This window comes from Melospiza georgiana, chromosome 12, assembly GCF_028018845.1.
Source record: "Melospiza georgiana isolate bMelGeo1 chromosome 12, bMelGeo1.pri, whole genome shotgun sequence".
NCBI lineage: Eukaryota > Metazoa > Chordata > Aves > Passeriformes > Passerellidae > Melospiza > Melospiza georgiana.
Genome location: NC_080441.1, coordinates 6,789,254 through 6,807,463, shown reverse-complemented (window position 1 = coordinate 6,807,463; position 18,210 = coordinate 6,789,254). Strand labels below are relative to the sequence as shown.

General features: G+C 41.7%; 1 protein-coding gene across 1 annotated transcript; it reads right to left on the bottom strand.

The window, feature by feature from the left end:
* Positions 1 to 1,298: 1,298 nt before the first annotated feature.
* Positions 1,299 to 15,277, bottom strand: MOSPD1 (motile sperm domain containing 1). Its single transcript, XM_058032657.1, has 6 exons — positions 15,200 to 15,277; positions 10,009 to 10,265; positions 9,747 to 9,822; positions 6,814 to 7,040; positions 4,711 to 4,872; positions 1,299 to 2,366 (listed from the first exon to the last, which is right to left on the bottom strand). The coding sequence occupies exons 2-6, from the start codon at positions 10,160 to 10,162 to the stop codon at positions 2,335 to 2,337; spliced, it is 651 nt and encodes a 216-aa protein (XP_057888640.1). The 5' UTR covers positions 10,163 to 10,265; positions 15,200 to 15,277; the 3' UTR covers positions 1,299 to 2,334.
* Between the last annotated feature and the right edge of the window lie 2,933 nt (positions 15,278 to 18,210).

Here is an 18,210-nt window from a genome sequence, read left to right as displayed (position 1 = left end):
GTTTCCAAGAGGTAGATTCAGTGTCTCGGGTCTTATTTCCAAAGGTGTTCAGTGTTTTCTGAAACTCTAGTATGTAAGTACAAGAGGTATGTGCATGGACATGAATATACATAAAATCAGGAAGTATCTTCAAAATCTTGTGTATCCACCTGGTAACATTTTACTGGTGCCCTGCTGTGATTGTGCTGTAACATAATTTGATATGTTCTCCCTCAGTGCTGAACTGAAACAGTCCCCAGGTCTTGTTTTCATAACTGGGATAAATCTGTGATTCTGCAGTGTGCTGCAACCTCCCTGAAGGAGAAAGAAGTCAGAATTCACACTTGTCATCCTTATTTCACCCAAGCACCAGTTTTATCTACATCTGCTGAATTACTCTGTGCATTTAATATTTTTTTTTCCTGTGTATTTTTCCTCTGTTGCCTTGACAAAGAAATGGTCCAATGTTTTTAGTCTTTTTTGTTGACAATAACTTTTTGTTCTGATTTCTTTGGTCAAGGTGTTTTTCTACACCAATCATTTCCCTTCAGATTTCTTGAAAATGACTGCTGGCACCTGTGTCCTGTGTTCTCCCCTGCCATGCAGGCACTGTCCTGCAGGATGAGGCAGCTGCAGGTGTCAGACCTGGTTACAGCCACTCAGTGACTCTGGGTTCCTACAGGTGAGATTGTCACTTCTGCAACTGCCTGGTAAAACATCATCCCAGCCCATTACCAGAATTCCAGGACACAGGGGAAAAAGGGTTTGTGTTGGGCTTTTTTGACCAGCTTGGGCACAAAACAAAATGTTGAGTCTGGCTGTTGGATGCTAAGATAAGGCACCAAGTGGCACTTGTATCTCCCCAACTTCTGCTCCACTCCCTCACCTTTCCCCAGGCAGCAGCAGGTTAAACCACCTGGGGAAAATCAGAATTCACAGTGAAGGTACTGAGGAGCAGTGAAGCTACAAGAACAGAGCCCTGCAGTGGCAGGAAAACACTGACCCAGCCAGAGCTCAGGGCTGTGCCTGCAGCAGGCTCTGGGACACAGCCTCCTAAACCAGCTGGGAAGTTTTTTTGGTTTTTGTCCTTAGTCAATGTTAATGTTTGACTCTATCATCTGATGCTGATCGATGGATGACACAATCTCGGCTCTTCTGAGAATCAAACTGGAGTAGCATTGTACAAGAAAAAATGTAGTGGTTAACAACTTTTTACAACTTTTTTCAACTTCTCTTTCTCCTTTTTTTTTTTTTTTAAGAAACACTTTTTTCATGGTTTTTTGTGTTTCCATGCATAAGCAGAAAAGTGACCCAAAACATGCGGGGGAAAGGTTTGATTTCCAAACTTTATTATTCATATCAGAGCATACTCTATAGACTTCTTACAAACAAAGATTTGTCTGTATGAATCCAATGCAGTAATAGCTGCCCTTTTAGAATTAACATCTCGACAATGAAATGTCAAATAAAGGGAAATACTTGTTGTATGAAACAAGATTAATGTTCACCTCAAATATGAAACTGGCATTTAAGCAGGAGTTTCTGATAGAAAAGAAGTTCCTGTGGTAGCTGTGGGGGGAGGGATGTAGAGAAATGCCTTTGCTATTTCACTTAGTTTGGTCTCTAAAATAGAGAAAATGATTAATTTTGTATTAGTATGAGTTCAGCTTCCATTAATGCCACTTCCATGCATCCCTAAGAAATGAAGGATCTGATTACAGAACTTGGTTTTATTGTCTAGTAATTGTGGTACAAAATGACTGTTGCAAGAAATTATTTCCCCAGGTAAGAAAATGAGCACTCAACGACATATTGGTAATGATGAAGTAAGAAATTTGAGAATTACTTCTTCACCTAAAATTCATGGTTTATTTCAGTTCCACTGATGGAATTTTTCATTTTTCTTCAATGATCAGTCACGACTCTCACCCCTTGGTATGTATATACAGAAGTGTTATGTGCCAGCCTCAGCAGGTACATCCACAAACCAAATGAGCGTTTTTACAGGAGACAGTTTGCTTTTATAGTGATCACGCACTGATGTGAACATAGACTAAAAATAACAAATGTTGTTTTAATAAGGATTTTTTACAGTAGGCATAGATATAAAAGTTTTTTTCAAATTATTTTCACAGGTATCACTGAACATTTCATAGCTGTCTGTTACAGAAGCACCACCAAGTGCTTTGAGTCTTTCATTTATTATACACAGTTAAAATATATTACACTTCTGAAGTATCTTAAATCACTGAACAGTTTTGCTAGCATCTTAATGAGCCAAATGGGAGTAAAAGGCAGTCCACATTCATGATGTGAATATACAGTAAGGTGTTTGACATCCTATGAACTCATTGCTCATGTTCTCAAAATAACCATGGTGATGAGACCTGAAAGACAAGAATTAAGAACTAAACACTTCTATTTCACTCAAAATAAAACATTTAAAATAAAGAGTTTACCCTGTCAAAGGCCAGAAAGTATGGTAGAAGTGCACAAATGCATGCAGAATTCATTTATACACACACTTAAATATTAGAAGTATTGCTCCAAATTTTGACATAGTCAAAAATCAACACTGACGTGTGGTGTATCTAATAACTGAATGTCAAAGAAGGTAGAAATACTCCAAACAATTATTGCCCTCTCTGCTGGAAAATCTTAGCACTGAACTTTTGACTGAGCTAACTGTAACACCAAACCCCATTCCTCATGGGGGCCAGTTATGGGCAGGGTCATTGGAATGCTGAATCATCAGTAAGGCAGATCAGTTGAAGGCTCCAAGGCTTTTTTCTGCTCTGTGAATAATAACTGATCAAAGACCAGTTTTAACAAAGATGTTAAGCTTCCTTGTCAATTTGCAGAGAGAGCTTTCAACAGACTCTTTGTTGTGACCTTTAGAGAGGGAGGAAAAAAAGGACTGCTCTGATAGAGGTTAAAAACTATTAAAACCAGATGAAAACAGGAAGCAGGGGCTAATAAACCTACCCACGACACACTGAAAAGTTCATTTTAATTATATGCTGATACAGGAAAAAGTACAAATCTGCAGGTTTTAGCCATGGGTTATATTGCACAAGGCGAGGTAGATGGAAGAACACAGGGGCTCCCTGAATTCCAGCTTTATGTAACATCAAAATAACAATTTATCAGTTCTTGAGCAATCTCACTTTCTTGCAGGCTGAGATGATGTCACTCTAACAGCTTTTCACTGCAGAAAGCTCAGCTAAAACCTACAGATCTCACCATGGATAAAGACATTTCTGAGACTGTTTTATCTCCTGCCACTCCACACTGATGGAACTTGGCTACTTTATGAAGATGGTGAAGGCAGAAGCACTGTCTTCCATTAGATCAGCAATTTATCCCTTAAAGAGGAACTACAGCTCAGCTATTTATCAAGGTCTCTACTGGTTCAGACAATCAGTGCTCCCACAGCTGCTGGATCCTTAGCTTGGATCAATTCCATCACCTCAGAGGAACAGCACAGGCTTCTGCAGAACAGCCTGCACCACTTGTACAGGGCCCTCAGACAATAAAGGGTTTAACTCACTTTTGTAAATCAGATACTTCTCAAATATCATAGACTCCTGTTGGTGTGGTATAACAGCCCTTTCCAATTAAATGCTCCACAATCCAGTTGGAGCAAAGTGGAACAAAGTGGTTTCAACTCCTCAAGAGCAATTGACTTTCTGCATGAGCAAGAGCTGCACACAAAAGAATCTGTCCATGAACACTAAAAGCACTGCCAGCAAAGAAGTCAAAACCTCTCAAAACTTCATAGGGAATCTAGAAACAAGTTCAGTTCTTGCAAAAGTATAAAGTCAAAAGGCTTAAAACTGACACCAGCAGAACCTGGAGTAATTTTCAAAAGCAGAGATAAAAACCAAGTGAGGATTACTGCAAGGTCCTGATCTGAGAATCCATCAGCATCAGCCTGGGCAAAGAGCCACAAGTGAGATTTCAAACCACTTCAGCAGATGGACCTTTGTGAGTCAGCAGAGTGCACATGAACCACCAGAACTTGCACCTTTCCCCACCACTACCTCACCTCTAGCTATCAGTTTGGAGCTGCCTAGCTCTTTTCCTTTAAATCCTCATTTCTGCCAGGTAGTGGGAGAGGAGAACTGAGTTTAGTGGGACTGTTCTTCAAATCTGAAACAGTTATAGAGAAATAGTCATAACAAATGAAATGTGCAACTCATCCATGCTAGCTAATGCAGGAGCAAGTTACAAATCAGGAAGAACTGGGGATGGTAGTGGTCTCAGACAGGGTTTACAACAACTTACTGCTACACATATCAACTCCTTATTAAACAGGCACTGAGAATCAAGTCTTGAAAAACAGCTCAGGGGGCTAGAGAGAAACACAATAACACATTCTACATTCTGCAAGAGATTAACTACTGCTATGCAGGGGTAAGAAACAGCACATTCCGTTCAGGTGTGTTGGCAGATGACTGTTACTGGCCCATCATCAAATAAAGCTGAAATTAGCATGTAGGGGCCTGTGTGCAATAGGTATCAACTCAAATCTGGTCTAAAACACTTAGAGTAACTAACTTACCCTGCTATCACCATGGCTACAAATTAAGATGTAAGATGAGATGCAAAACAAAACTAATGTGATGCTTTGTTTCCATCCAGTTTCCCAAGGCTGCTGGCAGAGACAGGTAAAGTTTTCCAAACTCAAAGATTTTGCAGGAAAATGTTTCTAAAATCCAAAGTACTCACCTAAAACATAAGCAGCTACTAACTTTTGATTCACACTTAAGTGGAGGTAGAGAGGCACCAGGGATTCCATTTCCCCCAATGTAGGTAGCATTAGTGCTGCAACACACACCACTCCAAGGAAGACTGTGAGTAAACTAGGTCCCGACGAGGCAGTTCTGTTTTCTGAAAAGCAACAAAGTCCCAATTGTAAAGAAGATCTAAATAATATAAATATTAAATATTCTGCAAAAATGCCTGCAGTACATGGGAGCTGAAATATCCTCAGATTTTCCTTTTTGCTCTGCAGTTTGCAGGGGGTGGAAGCCAAGTCTTAAACCCACTCTTCTGAACCTCCTGCATTCTGCAGTGGAGGAGGCTGCTCCCTGTTCTGATGCTGGAACTTGTTTTCACATGACTTCCCAAACCACTCCCTTGTGGAGGAACAGAGCCTGCCAGGCCCAGTTGCTATATATACACACTCAGGACAGCTGGATGGCTCAGCAATGCTGAGGTTTCCCTGTGCATCCTGACTCCCTTCCTTGATATGTTCCTTCAGTGATCAGTAATCCATCACTTAGAGCACCCAAAAGACCTGCAGAGGCAGGTAACTGCTCACACCTCCTGAACAAAACCTGCCTGCAGCAGGAGCACAGGTTCTTGGGCCAGATGAGCTCCCCTTCATTCTTGACAGGGTTCAAGGGCTATACCTGAGCCAGTCAGCTTAGATGCTACAAATCAGTAAAATTTGAATCTTACTTTAAAAAGTGTGAGAGTGAGCCACTCTGACAGTCCAGTATTACCAGAATAAGAAAATGCAAACCACAGACAATAAAGAGTCCTTCATAGTCTTTACTGTCCTGCACTTTAACAGCTGGAACCTACTCAAAGGCCCACTGTGTCATCTTTGAAAAGAGCTGTTAACATGTTAGCTGAATACCTCTAAACAAATCCTTATTACCACTGGAAAATAGCCAATGTTTTTATCAACTTCTATCCTCAGCAACCAGCAATATGTGCTCTATTTTAATTCCATAAATCTTATTTCCAGGTTGCAAAACTGCAGTTTCTTTGATAACTGCTGCTTCTTTTACTGCAATATACCACAGTCAATGAGGTTTCTAAGCAGAGAAACAGCATTTGGAATAAGACCAGTATGAGATTGTTCAGGGTGGCTTAGGCCTTCTGTCCTGGATCAACTATCACAGGAACATTTTGTTCTGTGAGCCCAGAGACCTTTGTAGGTTTGCTTTAACTGTGTATCCTACTAATATCTATTATGAAGGGATTTTTTAATAAAAGGTGTTTCACCAGCCAACAAACTCAGTATAAATAGTGAAACATTCACTTTAACAACATGAATACTCTCAAGGAGGTTCATCTATTTTCTGGAATTGGTTTTTGTTGTCCTGAAAAATATAACAGTGACAAGAACATTTCAGTATGAATCAGTAAAAGTAAGAAGAATGTAGACCATCAAGAATCAGTTCAGATTCATTTCAGGTACAACTTGACACTTTATATCCTATCCCTTCAATTTAACTGTCTGGCCCAGGTTTTCAAGACTGTTGATTCACTTCCTCAATGTGTGTATGAAACACACAGAGTTTTCAGCCACCAACTGTGCTCTTCTGTTCTTGTGGGACAGACAAAGCACAGGGCACAGAACAAGGAGCACTTTAGAAGATGTTCTGGCAATATTTCCTGCTCATCAGGAAATGGGGGATTAAGGGTTTGGAACAAACTCACAAGGGGCATATATTTTGAAAGAGCCCAAGGGAAAAAGTAACTAGCATCCTTTCACAGATAAATTCCCATTGTCTGTGTGAGAACTCCTGCTCCAGAGAACAGCGGATGCACTCTCCAAGGTATGACACACAAACACAGGGCAGCAAAGGGCCTTGATTGATCAAGACAGCATAAACAGAATAGCCACAGTTTGGGTTCCTGAATACAGTCATCCTCAAGTGATAAAGACAGCAGTCTTACAGGTAGGCAAAATGAATTATTTAAAAAAAAATATTTTAAAATGTATTTCTTTTTAATTTAAAAAATGTTTTTGAGTCTAGTCATTTGAGCTATTCAAAACTGATTCAGAACATAAGAGTGGAAAAAGATATCAGCTACCTGGTTGACACAAAGTCTGCTCAAAAAAGACACTTTCAGCCAGGTGTTCTTTTATTCGTTTTTCCTCCTCTTCCTTTTGTTGTTGCTGTTCCTTTGCAGATGGAAGCAGAGTAGCAATAATCTCCTTTTTCCCCAATGCTTTCCTCTGGCTCTGCTCAGACACTTGGAGACGGAATTTATCTATGACACCATAGTAAGAAGCCCGAACGTCTCTGTGACGAATCACACTGCAGGAAAACAACATTTTCAAACAGATGAACTGCTAAGAATCATGCCTATTGAGAATTACATTCTATATATCACAAAGTCTGCCCTCTGCCCCCCCTCCTTCAGATAAACTGGAATAATCCAGACCTCCTCCACCACTCAATGTTCTTGAAGACTTGATCTTACCTCCTCTCTTCCCTCCTTATGTTTACTTTAATTCCCAAACATAAATGCTCTTGGCCAGTTAAGTCTTTATCTCAAGCCATCTTTACCCCTGCTGCCAATTGATGAAAAATGAATTATCTGAAAGATGCCTCCTCCTCCTTTATCAAAGTTGTTTGATGCTGGCCAGTGATTTTAAAAGGACTGAGGGGACTGCAGTGGCCAGGGAAGGAAAGGAGTTGGGCAGGTGTTTGGCAAGCAACAGTCCAGCTTCTGGAGGAAACCAGGCTCAAAGCTTTACAATTCTACTTTCTCAGAAGCAAAACTCATTTTCCCTCTATAGACAAGAGTCAGTTAGGGATTTTCAAAATCAGAAACCCACCACTGAGAGCATGTTTGGAACCTATAAAAAGCACAGCTTTAAAATAGCACTGATCAACAGCAAAACAGACCTCTGAGCAGTGCTGTGCTCAACTGCCTCTTCTCTGCATTTGTGATTCATCATGAGAATACATATCTAGCTTTGAAAAGCTACAACATTTGGGTTTTGAAGTGATATCAGCTCTTAGGGTAAATAAGGATTTCAACTATTTTTCCAGATATTTTTTGTTAAAGGTTATTCTAAGTTTCCAAGATAACAGCAGTTGAAGAACATACATACAAAGAAGCAGGTAGTCATCTCATGAGGGGGAAAAAATGACTGTACCCTTAGAAACACAGAATAGGAGTCTTAAAATTGCTTCCAAAAACCAATGTTTGTGATACTGTATACATTAAAATGCTGCAGGAAATGGATTTTTGTTTTTCAGTCCTTTTTTAAAGGAACTATATCACATCAAGATATCTACAAGCATGAGCACGTAGCCAGTGCTTGCAACTGGTAAGTGGTTTGAATGGACTATTCACCACAGAAACAGAGACCAAGTCATCCCCTCAGCAAGAGGCTGCAGTGATGTTTTATGTCACTCCAGAGGCAAAGGACAGTGCCTATGACAGGCTTCCAGCAAGTGGAGTGTTGGCTGGGCAACTGCCTTCACTAAAACAAAAGGCTTTTTCCCCCCACAAGCCTAATTCATCCAGCTCTCAGCATATCAGCACAGCAGATCAACTCTGATTTCTTCCTTTAACACTTCCTTTTAAATTGGTGTTCCTACTCCTAGTGCCATGGTACCAACTACCAACCTAAACAGAATCTTTACATAACACTGTGCTAGGAGAACATGTATCTGCTGCCAAGCAAGGAGATATTTTCTGCAGACCCTTATAAACAGATACATTCTCCTGTTTCTTTTTAGAGATCATTGCATAATTGGAAGCTCTGTAGAATATCTGTTTATCTGGCAAATGGCCACACTTGCATAGTACTGCTCATATCCTAGCAGTAAACACTGTCCTTAGACAGCAACCACTGGAGTGGGATGGGGGGTTTTGCTGCACAGAAAAATCCCTTGGAACATGTGTCTGCCTTATTTTCCTTTATTTAATAAAACCCATTTGTTTCACCAAATGTAATCAAGCTTGTGTAAATGTCTTCTGAAGAATGGAATAGCTCACTGGTACACTGGTATATTCTGACCTGTTTAGTTCTATTTTTAGCATTGCTGCCCCTGTTTACTGAAACCTTCCAGTTTCATGTTCTAAACTTCCTTTCTATTTAGTGAGTCTTTGGAATTTTTCAAATTGCACCTAAAGAAAATAGTCTATAGAAATAAAGAGCCGTTCCCCAAGAACAGTTATTATTTATCGGACAAAGGGTTTCTGTATATGGCCATTTGTTAGACAGAGAGTCCAGGTGGTGTTTTACAGTTTGGAAAATGTCTATTCAAAAAGTTCAGTCTGCTCTTTTAGGTACTTCAGATTTTCTTCAGCTGTATCTGTACATTAGCAGAGAAATAATGTGGCAAATAGAATATAAAAAGAGTTGGTCTATTTTAGCTTTTACACCTACTCTGTTTCAGCAGCCTACAGACCCTGTACATCACTGTGGTCACTTAGGCAGCCTCCTTCTGTTCTGAGTTACTGGGCTGAGACCTGACAGGAGAGATAAAGGGCAGGCACAGAGATCTGAGAATGAGATGGGTGGTCAGGGTGAAAGGTAGGCAAAACTACCTTTATTTACATGGCCCAGGGAAATGTGCTCAGTAGAACTGCACACATTTCTATTTTACCAATCTGTAAAGAAATATTTCTCACAAACAAATCTCAGCCCTGGGGGTTTTGCTTTTCTTGTTATTTCTAACAAAAAGGTTCTCAGAGAAGGCTCATATTACTCTCACTCCTGGTTTACAAACTACATTACAAGATGCATTTACTGGCATTTTATTTATGCCCAAAGGCAAAATTAAAGAAGGATATATCTCCAGTATTGTAATACCTCTGCTCTAGAGGGACAGAACAGCAAAAATCAGAACCACAAGTATATACAGGAGATTAGGAAAACATATATTTCTCCAACTTATGTATTACAACATGCATGCTGTCATTTACAACCTCTTAAATAACAAAGGAAATTAAGGTAATAAAATGCTGTATATTAGGAAAAAACCCAACCAACTTCTACTTACATATCAACACAGCACTGAGGCTTCACTGCACCAGTAGCATCCACCACCGCATATTTATTAGGAGTTGTACAAAGAACTGCAAGGAAAAGGACAGGAGTGGTAACAAATCATGAACTAATACATCACCAGTTCAGCAACAGATACATGTAGATAGACATGTAGAGTTTGGTTTTGGCACAGATATGATTTTTACATTAATTATAATTGGACTGTTCAAGATCATCAACTAGCCCTTAAATAGAACTTAACCTAAGAAACCCACCTTTGAATTTTAAGGCAAACTCATAGGGGTTATATAGAGTCAACACCTGCTTGTGTGTTGACTGGTCATCTGCATAAAATATAAGTTCTGTAGGAAAAACAAAAACAGGAAGATTTCCTTCCACTAACTCTGGCTGTCTTTTTTGTTGCTGCATTGGCACTGAATCCTCCTTGTTGCTTCTTGTGTTCTTATGCTTTTGTATCCTCAGAGACTTCAGCTTTTGAATCGTTTAAGAATTCCAAAGCATTTTGGCAATTCTAAAGGAAAAAAAAGGGGAAAAAAAAGAGAAAAGGCAAGAAGATTATTTCCATAAGTCTGTACTAAACTGAGGCAATTAACAAAGGTGCAAAAATATAAAACATGATGCTTGACTATGAATCTACCTCTACTTAGGCTCCTTCAAAAATACTGAAATAGAAAAACAATATTTGCATTGGGCTTCCGTCTATTTAACAAATTGCTACAAAATAAATGGATAAACACCTCTCCAGTGTATCATGGCACATCTGGGGGCCCAGTCCATGACTAGGGCTGCTTATGCTGGGTCCCTGCAACACAAACCCAACAATGACAGCAGAAAGAAATCCCATCCTTGCCTCAGGACAGCAACACATCAGAACCACGAGGGCAGAAATGAGGAAATGCAAGGACACTGAGGCAGCAGGAGTCACTGTTTGGGCAGGAACCTTCCCATGGGGATGACCTCCCTGGATGAGGTATAACAGGTTAGGAATCTCCTCACCTAGGCACCCAGGTATGTCAAATCCCAGGGACTCAGAACAAAGGAATGGGGAACACCTTCACGTCTTGTTTAAACCAAACTCCCTGCTCCAACTGCATAGTTACAGGTAATGAATGGAAAAATAACTGGGATGAGTAACAGCAAACAGATTTGGGATTCACTGCTTTATTAAGACATGACAGGTTCTCTACCACCTCTACCCAAAGTACAATCATCACAATTCTCCCTCTGCCACCCCCCACAGTTCTGTTTTATTTTGAGTGACATTACAGAACTAAAACCAGAACCAATGACCCAACCAAGAAACAATCCCAAATGTAATTCATAAAATAAAATTAAGGCCAGACTCCTCAGCACACATACCATTGACTCAACACGTGACAGAGAGAACAAAGTCTTTCTCCTCCCCCAAGAAGGTAATATTTTACTGCAGCTTCTATAGATTAATTATCAAACTGAAGGTGTCCTTTGAGGTCTAACTTTATAGCAAAAAGCATTGAAATAACAAAAAGTTCCTACTAACTCATTAGATGTCATTTCCACTTCCCATAGAGCTTTTAAAAATAAGGTACATTTTACCTGTTCTCCAGCTCAATACACTGGATAGGTGCACCTTAAAGAATTTATCTTCTGACATTTCTAGCAGCAAATAGCCCAAACATTATGAACAATCAAAAACAAACACTTGTTTCCGCATTCTAAACATCACAACGATCACATTTCCAAGCACCAGATACATATTCCATACTTGAAACATGACACACATTCATGTGTTTACAAAGTACATCTGTCATACCATCAGGTTTACAGGTTCTGATTCTTATTCACAAACTAAGCTTTTAATTTTATTTATTTAGTTATTAAAATAGCAAATTATCGCTGTAGAATTCAAGTTCATGGATCTCACAGGAATGTCTTTCCCCATGATCCAGTTCCTTTTCAGAGCACAGGTTTGTTTCCACTTCACTGAAATGCTACTAATAATATTCTGAAAACAAATCCCCAATGACAGTGTTCCAAGCTGATGTTCTGTTACCTTATTAAGAAGAGTCTAGAAAAAGAAATGGCTCTCTAAGTGGCAATTTGGGTTCTGAGTGCTTCTTGGAATTACAGTGAATCCCTTTTGTTTCAGAAGAATCAACAAACTCTGGAATGACTTTGCACAGCAAGTGTCAGTATTATTTCTTGAACAGCTTCATGCACTATTGCAAAGTGAGTTTCCTTGTTCCAGTCAAACATATTAAGACTATATGAAAAGCTAATGTGGAAAAACTGCCAGCATGCAGGAATACAAAATACCTTTTGATGCTTGTCATAGGCAGAAGATGATTTATTTAAATTTATCATACCAAAGTTAGCTCAATGCAGTAAGAATATGTTGGAATCTTTGGTTCTCACATCTATCTACACTTTGCACACCATGTGTAACAGAAATACAGGCAAATTTTGACATTAACAAAAGGGATTTTTTTCAAATAAATGTTTTCAGCTACCATTAAACCAACAGCAAGCTACTGCTACACAACTTAATTGACTATGCTTAATAAAATCTTCAAGTATTATTTATAATAATCAGTATGATTTTGATGCTTTAGCTTTTTATTTAAACACTGCATGTTTCATTCCAATTCCTGGCTTCATCCCACATCTTCAGTTTCTTCAGCTCAGTCCATGGCAAGTGTTCAGTGTCCAAAACCCCACAATTCTCAGTATCATAGGAGGTATGGATCACTATGCCTACCAACAGGCTCATTTTTGTTAGACATCTGTGTAAAACACTGTGCAAACCTCCCAGGTTCCCAAAACCTGCATGTGGAAAGCCACCAATCTTAAAAAAGAATATCCCATTATTGCTTCCTTTTCCTATTTAACTTGGCTGGATGAGGAGCTACTTGCCCCAACTTACAAAAGTCATGTCTGGCAGGCCCATAGCAGACACATCTGCTGACACAGCAGTGTCATTCAGGGTATAAATTTCTGTATTCCTAAGCAAGCAAATCAGCATCCTTTTTTGGGACAACAGCTTTAGCTTAGAAGTCACCTTGCTGGGACATCTCACCAAGTGACAGCAGTAAAAGCACTTTTCCCAAAGACTGATGGATAAACCACACATGTGATAGGGAGATGTGATGGTTTAGTACTGATACTCTTGATAACAGCACACCCTTCCCATCAACGAGAAGTGGGCAACACTTTTACAGAGGAAGTTTGTACCACAAATACAACAAAAGTTCTATCACCACAACTTCTTTGCCCAAATTAACCCCACAGCAGCTCTAATGGTGAGAACAAGGTCATGTACCCCAGAGAGTTCATGAGCAGAAACCCAGCTGCTGCTCTTCTGCATCCCCACTGCACCACAACCACTGAATTTTGTGGTCAGCAGCCACCACGATTACTCGCAGCACATAAAGGTAAGCACAAGCAAATCTGTCCCAGCCCAGGATCTGCAGTGTCAGCCTGTGACCTGCACTGCACAGATGGGCTTCTCCCAGGATGGAATTCCCACAGCCAGGGCCAGCGTGCAGCACCTGAACAATGCCAGCTCACTTCCCAGTGCCCTTTGAAGTCCTGACAAACAATTGTCACTGGTATTTTTGCAGCACAATAGGGATCTTTCCTCCATGAAGTTACTAAATATATACTGCTGGTGTCACAATAGCACAGATCTGCCAGTGTTTCCTTTGAAATCCCTTTCTTCATAAATTTAACTTGACAGAGAAAAACACAAAGCGAAACGTAACTTCTCTCCAAGGTCAGAAATAACATCCATTGTGATTTGTTTTTACTTAACAAGTATCTGTTGAATAAATAAATCAACTGAGGAACTTTTTTGTTCCCATTTTAACTTCCAACAGCCTCATCACCATGGCTTCCCAGGGCATTTGTTGGTTGTTTTTCTTCATAACAACTGCAAATAACTCTACAGAATGTCATCAGGTAAACACTTCATTCAGAAGAAAACCTCTTTACAGTCATGCCTCCACACTGCTGCTTTAAAAGTTGCCTAACTACAGTGTAATCTACTTTTGTTCCATCTCATGATCTACCTCCTAAATCTACACAAGTCTTTCCACACTTTATACTCAGTAAAACTGATGTTTTTTGAGCATATATTTACCAAATAAATCACAAAGCCTTCAAAATTCCTTCCTATGCCAAGCTGAGCAATCACGTTAAGCTACATGCAAATGCAGCATGGGATCTGAAGCACACCATAAACATTTTGTTTCTCCAAAATGTTTTGAAGGCCTCAACGAGCACTTACGCAAATCAATGTTTAAACTACCTGCAATTATTTGGGAGCGTCACTCAATGATGAGAGCACAGAGCCAGCAGCCAGGATGGCTGGATTCCATTGTTGCTAACTCTGTCACTGACACTCCATGACCTTGAGCAAGTTGGTTAACCTCACCTCAATTTGCTGATCTATGAAGGTGCACACATTCTACAAAGTATTTCAGTAGGCGGAAGGTCCCCTCTGAACCTGCAGAACTGCTCTGATACTTTGCAAAACTGCTACTGTTTACCCCTCCACAGGATGATGAGAAATGTCACCAGTAACTGTGTCCAGGATGCTGTAAAATGAAATAGTCTCAGAGCATTAACTATTACCATGGATGACCACATGCATAAATCATGCTGACACTGACAACAAAATTTATTAGGACCACATTATTGTTTTAAATGCTGAAAAGGTGACTAACAAAAGGAAATACCCAAATACAACTAAGATGCATGAAAAGCAGTGAAAAATTAAGTTACAGCTGTGCATTGCTTCTGATCCATTCTGCTACAGGCTCGCAAGGATCCTAGAGAAGACATTCAAGGGCACATGCGCTTTAGTCTCTATTTCCCCACTTTAAGTTTGTGTTCAATGCACTAAACTGGCTGATTTTTAAACGTGTGTTGTGCTCATTAGCGCTGCGTGGCCCCAAACCGCCCCGGCTTAACAGAGGGGAGCACCCTGCCCTGGGAGAGGGACGGGAGCCAAGGCGTTCCGAGCCGTGCCTGCTGCCGGCAGGGCACGGCGGTAATTGCACACTCTTAATTGATCCTCTTTGTTCTCCAGCGAGGAGCGGCAGCGATACCGGCAGAGGCAGCTGCGCGATAACGGCGCCTCCCGCAGCCGGCCCGGCCCCGCCGCACCGCCCCCGGCCCGGCCCCGCTCCGCCGCCCCTCGGAGCGACCCCCGGCCCCGCCGCCAGCCCCGCACCGCCCGCAGCGAGCCCCGGCCCCGCGGGGCAGCGGCTCCAGGCCGGAACCTCGGAGCGCGGCCGCCGCCCCGCTCCCCGTCCCGGCCCCGCCGCGCTCCCGCAGGGCCTGCGGAGGGCAGGGGCGGTAGACCCGGCCCGCGGGGACGCGCGGCCTGGGACAGGCCAGGCCGGGCCGCGGGTGTCGCTCCGCTCGCCCGCCCCGTGCCCGCTGTCACCCCCCGGCCCGACTCACCCGCCCGGGGCCGCTGGTGCGGGCTGGCGCGGCGCCCCTTTGTCCGCCCGTCACTGCGGGCAGCGCTGGGGCTGCTGGGACCGACCGGCCGCCGCCGCGTCACCGCCCCGCCCGCCGCCCGCCCCCGCCGCCATGTCGGGGCTGCCCCGGCACGCCGGGCTCCGGCGGGCTCGGTATCGCGGCCTTCGGCGCTGCTCCGGCAGCACCGCCGGCTCCCCGGGCAGCGGCCAGCCCGGCGCCTCTCACCTGCGGAGGTGTTTTTAATGATACTGCGCCTCATGGCACGGCTCCCGGGGTCTGGCCCCGTCCCGGAGGGGCTTCTGCCCCTCTCCCGGCTCCCGTGTGTTCTGCCCTGCGGGCTCGCCCCGGTGCCGCCCATGGCGGGCAGGTCCCGCTGGAAGGATGGGCCGGTGTCACCCCCGGGCCGAGCCGGAGCGGGAGGGTTTGCGAGCGAGCACCCAGGCGTGACCGCCTGCTCAGCCAGCAGCACGGCTTAAACGGGACACGCTGTCCCTGTAAACACTTCCATGCTCGTGCCTTTGTTCTTTATTCCTCTTATTTACTTAATGTGCTTTCATTCAGCTAGGCACTTTGTGGACTTCAGCTCGTAGTGTGCATTATCCACTATATCATGTGAGTTATCCACTATACCATCTTCCTTTGCTTTCTTCCCCAACTTCCCCTCTGTATAATATAAACAAATTCATGTGTAATCACCACCCAGTATCACCCCAAACTTCAAGATCTTTAGTACAGCAAAATGTTTTTGTTGCAAGTCAAGTGGATAATTAAGGTTTATGTTGAGCCACCCAGTACAGGATTGCAAAATCTTTTACCCATTACCAAGCTTTACCCTTCAGTGAAATGAACACACGTCCGTGGTGAAATAAACACAGCAGCCATGAGTGTTTCACAATAACATCATTAAACAATCCAGAACGGGAAGTAACATATTTAAAATAATGGAAGACATTAAATAAAGAAATTCTAAGAAGTATATTTTCCAACTTAGGCAAGGTGTGTGTTACAGCACTCATTTTTTTTCTGCAGATCTAATGGTTCATTAAGAAGTTCAGTCTTTCAGCCACAAATTACATAATATTGTTAAATTATTATATAGAGAAATCATAATTTTTTCTTGAATTTCTGAAAATGTATGCAGTGAAAACTGGCAAAATATTTTCTTTCCTGATGAGCGTAAATCAGTTCAGATGTTTACATGTTTAAAAATAAACTGGAATTCTTGTTTTTAAAAAGATTATCAGACTTCAGCCTTTCAGGATTTCAGAAAATTATTAGGATTTTACTGAGTATTAATCCAATGGAGGGTGCTCCTCATTTTGGAAACCTGTCTCAGAAGAAGCAGCAGACATAAACATGCTTCAGAGATATTCAAATTAATAACAAACAGAATGATCAAATAAAAACATAAATGGCTAGACTTAAAAGCACAATAATTAGACAAATTGGTATTTTCCAGTTCATCCAGTTCATTTACAAAGTTCAGACTCTCTAAATGCAGATATTATGTCTGCCTCTGTAAGCTCCCCAGGACCCAACTTTTTTCAGTCACATTTGATAAGGCTTGCATCCACCTGTTGAAAACTGAGCTGGTCTCCTTCCTCTCTCACCCATGCTGTGAGTTACCTCAAAGCATTGGCTAGTCTTCTGTTACATAAAATATTGCCTCCTTATAGCATGAAACCTGACAGTGTGTGTGCAGAGATGAAATGCTCCTGAATGACTCTGTGGTGGTTTTGGTTGCTGTGGTGATTATCCATCTGTTTAAATACTTCTTATGGGAGATTCACAACTCATTTATCATGGGAAAGATTTACCTAAGTTGTCAGAAACACAGCATTATGCCTGACTCCTGTCATTTCTGACTTGATTAGTAAAATATTCCACTTTATCTGTCATGGCACAAGGACATGGTGCAGCATTTATAACAGAGGGTACCAGCCTGGGTTCTGTATTCAGCACTAGCCCAGAGGGCCTGGGACATGGGCACTGTGCAGCTGCAGAGGCTGACTGCACACACTTCTTGAGGAGTCTCCTTTATTGAATCCTCAGTCTGAAGAAGTCACACGGATTAAATTGTATTTTTACAAAATCTGATGTGAAAACAATGAGCAGATAGGAGAGAGCTAAACACTTTATATATCTGAATCTTACCTATGGCTCATAATGCATTTAATTCTTACTAATCAATATGCTTAATGTGATGTTTTGGGGTTTTTTTGACAGTTCCTCTCTCCATGGCACAATGTGGCAGATCCTCTTTGGCTTTGAATTAAGTCAGGAAAGGGAGTGGCATGTCTGACTTTCCGTTTGGCCTCATGTTGTCTTTCTGTAGAAAATTATTGGAGTTTTCTTTCTAATTACTAACAATTTACTTAAAAGTCTCCATAGCAATTTTTTTTTTTTACTTTTAAAGACTAGCAAAAGAAACAATACTGCATTTAAACTACCACCCTAAAGCAGCATACATGTTCTGACTTACAATAGATGCAAGAATTGTTTACCCTAAATTGTCTGAGCTGTTTGTGTAACTTTAATTCACCAGCAAAAAGTGTTTTGGTTTTTTTTGACTTGCTTATGTGGCAGGTTTTCAAATTTCCCCCCTCCAGTGGCAGTGAGCTGCATTTCCATTCCCTGTCACTGGGGACTTAAACGAACTTGTGTGTATTTTTTGTTTCAGTTGTTTGTTTTTATGACTAATGATGTGGACCTTGGGAGCCACATATCACAGCACCATTGAGGAAATATCTAGACTTCTGTTAAAATGTAATCCTTTCCAGGGCATGCCTCTACAGGAGAGTTAAAGACAGCTCGAAGCTCTCTCTGCCACGCTCTCCACTGGCTGGAGCCAAGCCAGTTCCATCTTAGGAATCTTTTAGCTCAAATCTCTGCCTGTGCTGCTGGGTCCCTGAGGTGTGCCTATGGACACAGTGAGCACAGCATGCCCGAGAGCCACATTTGCTGCAGAACAGATAAAATTATTTGAGGAA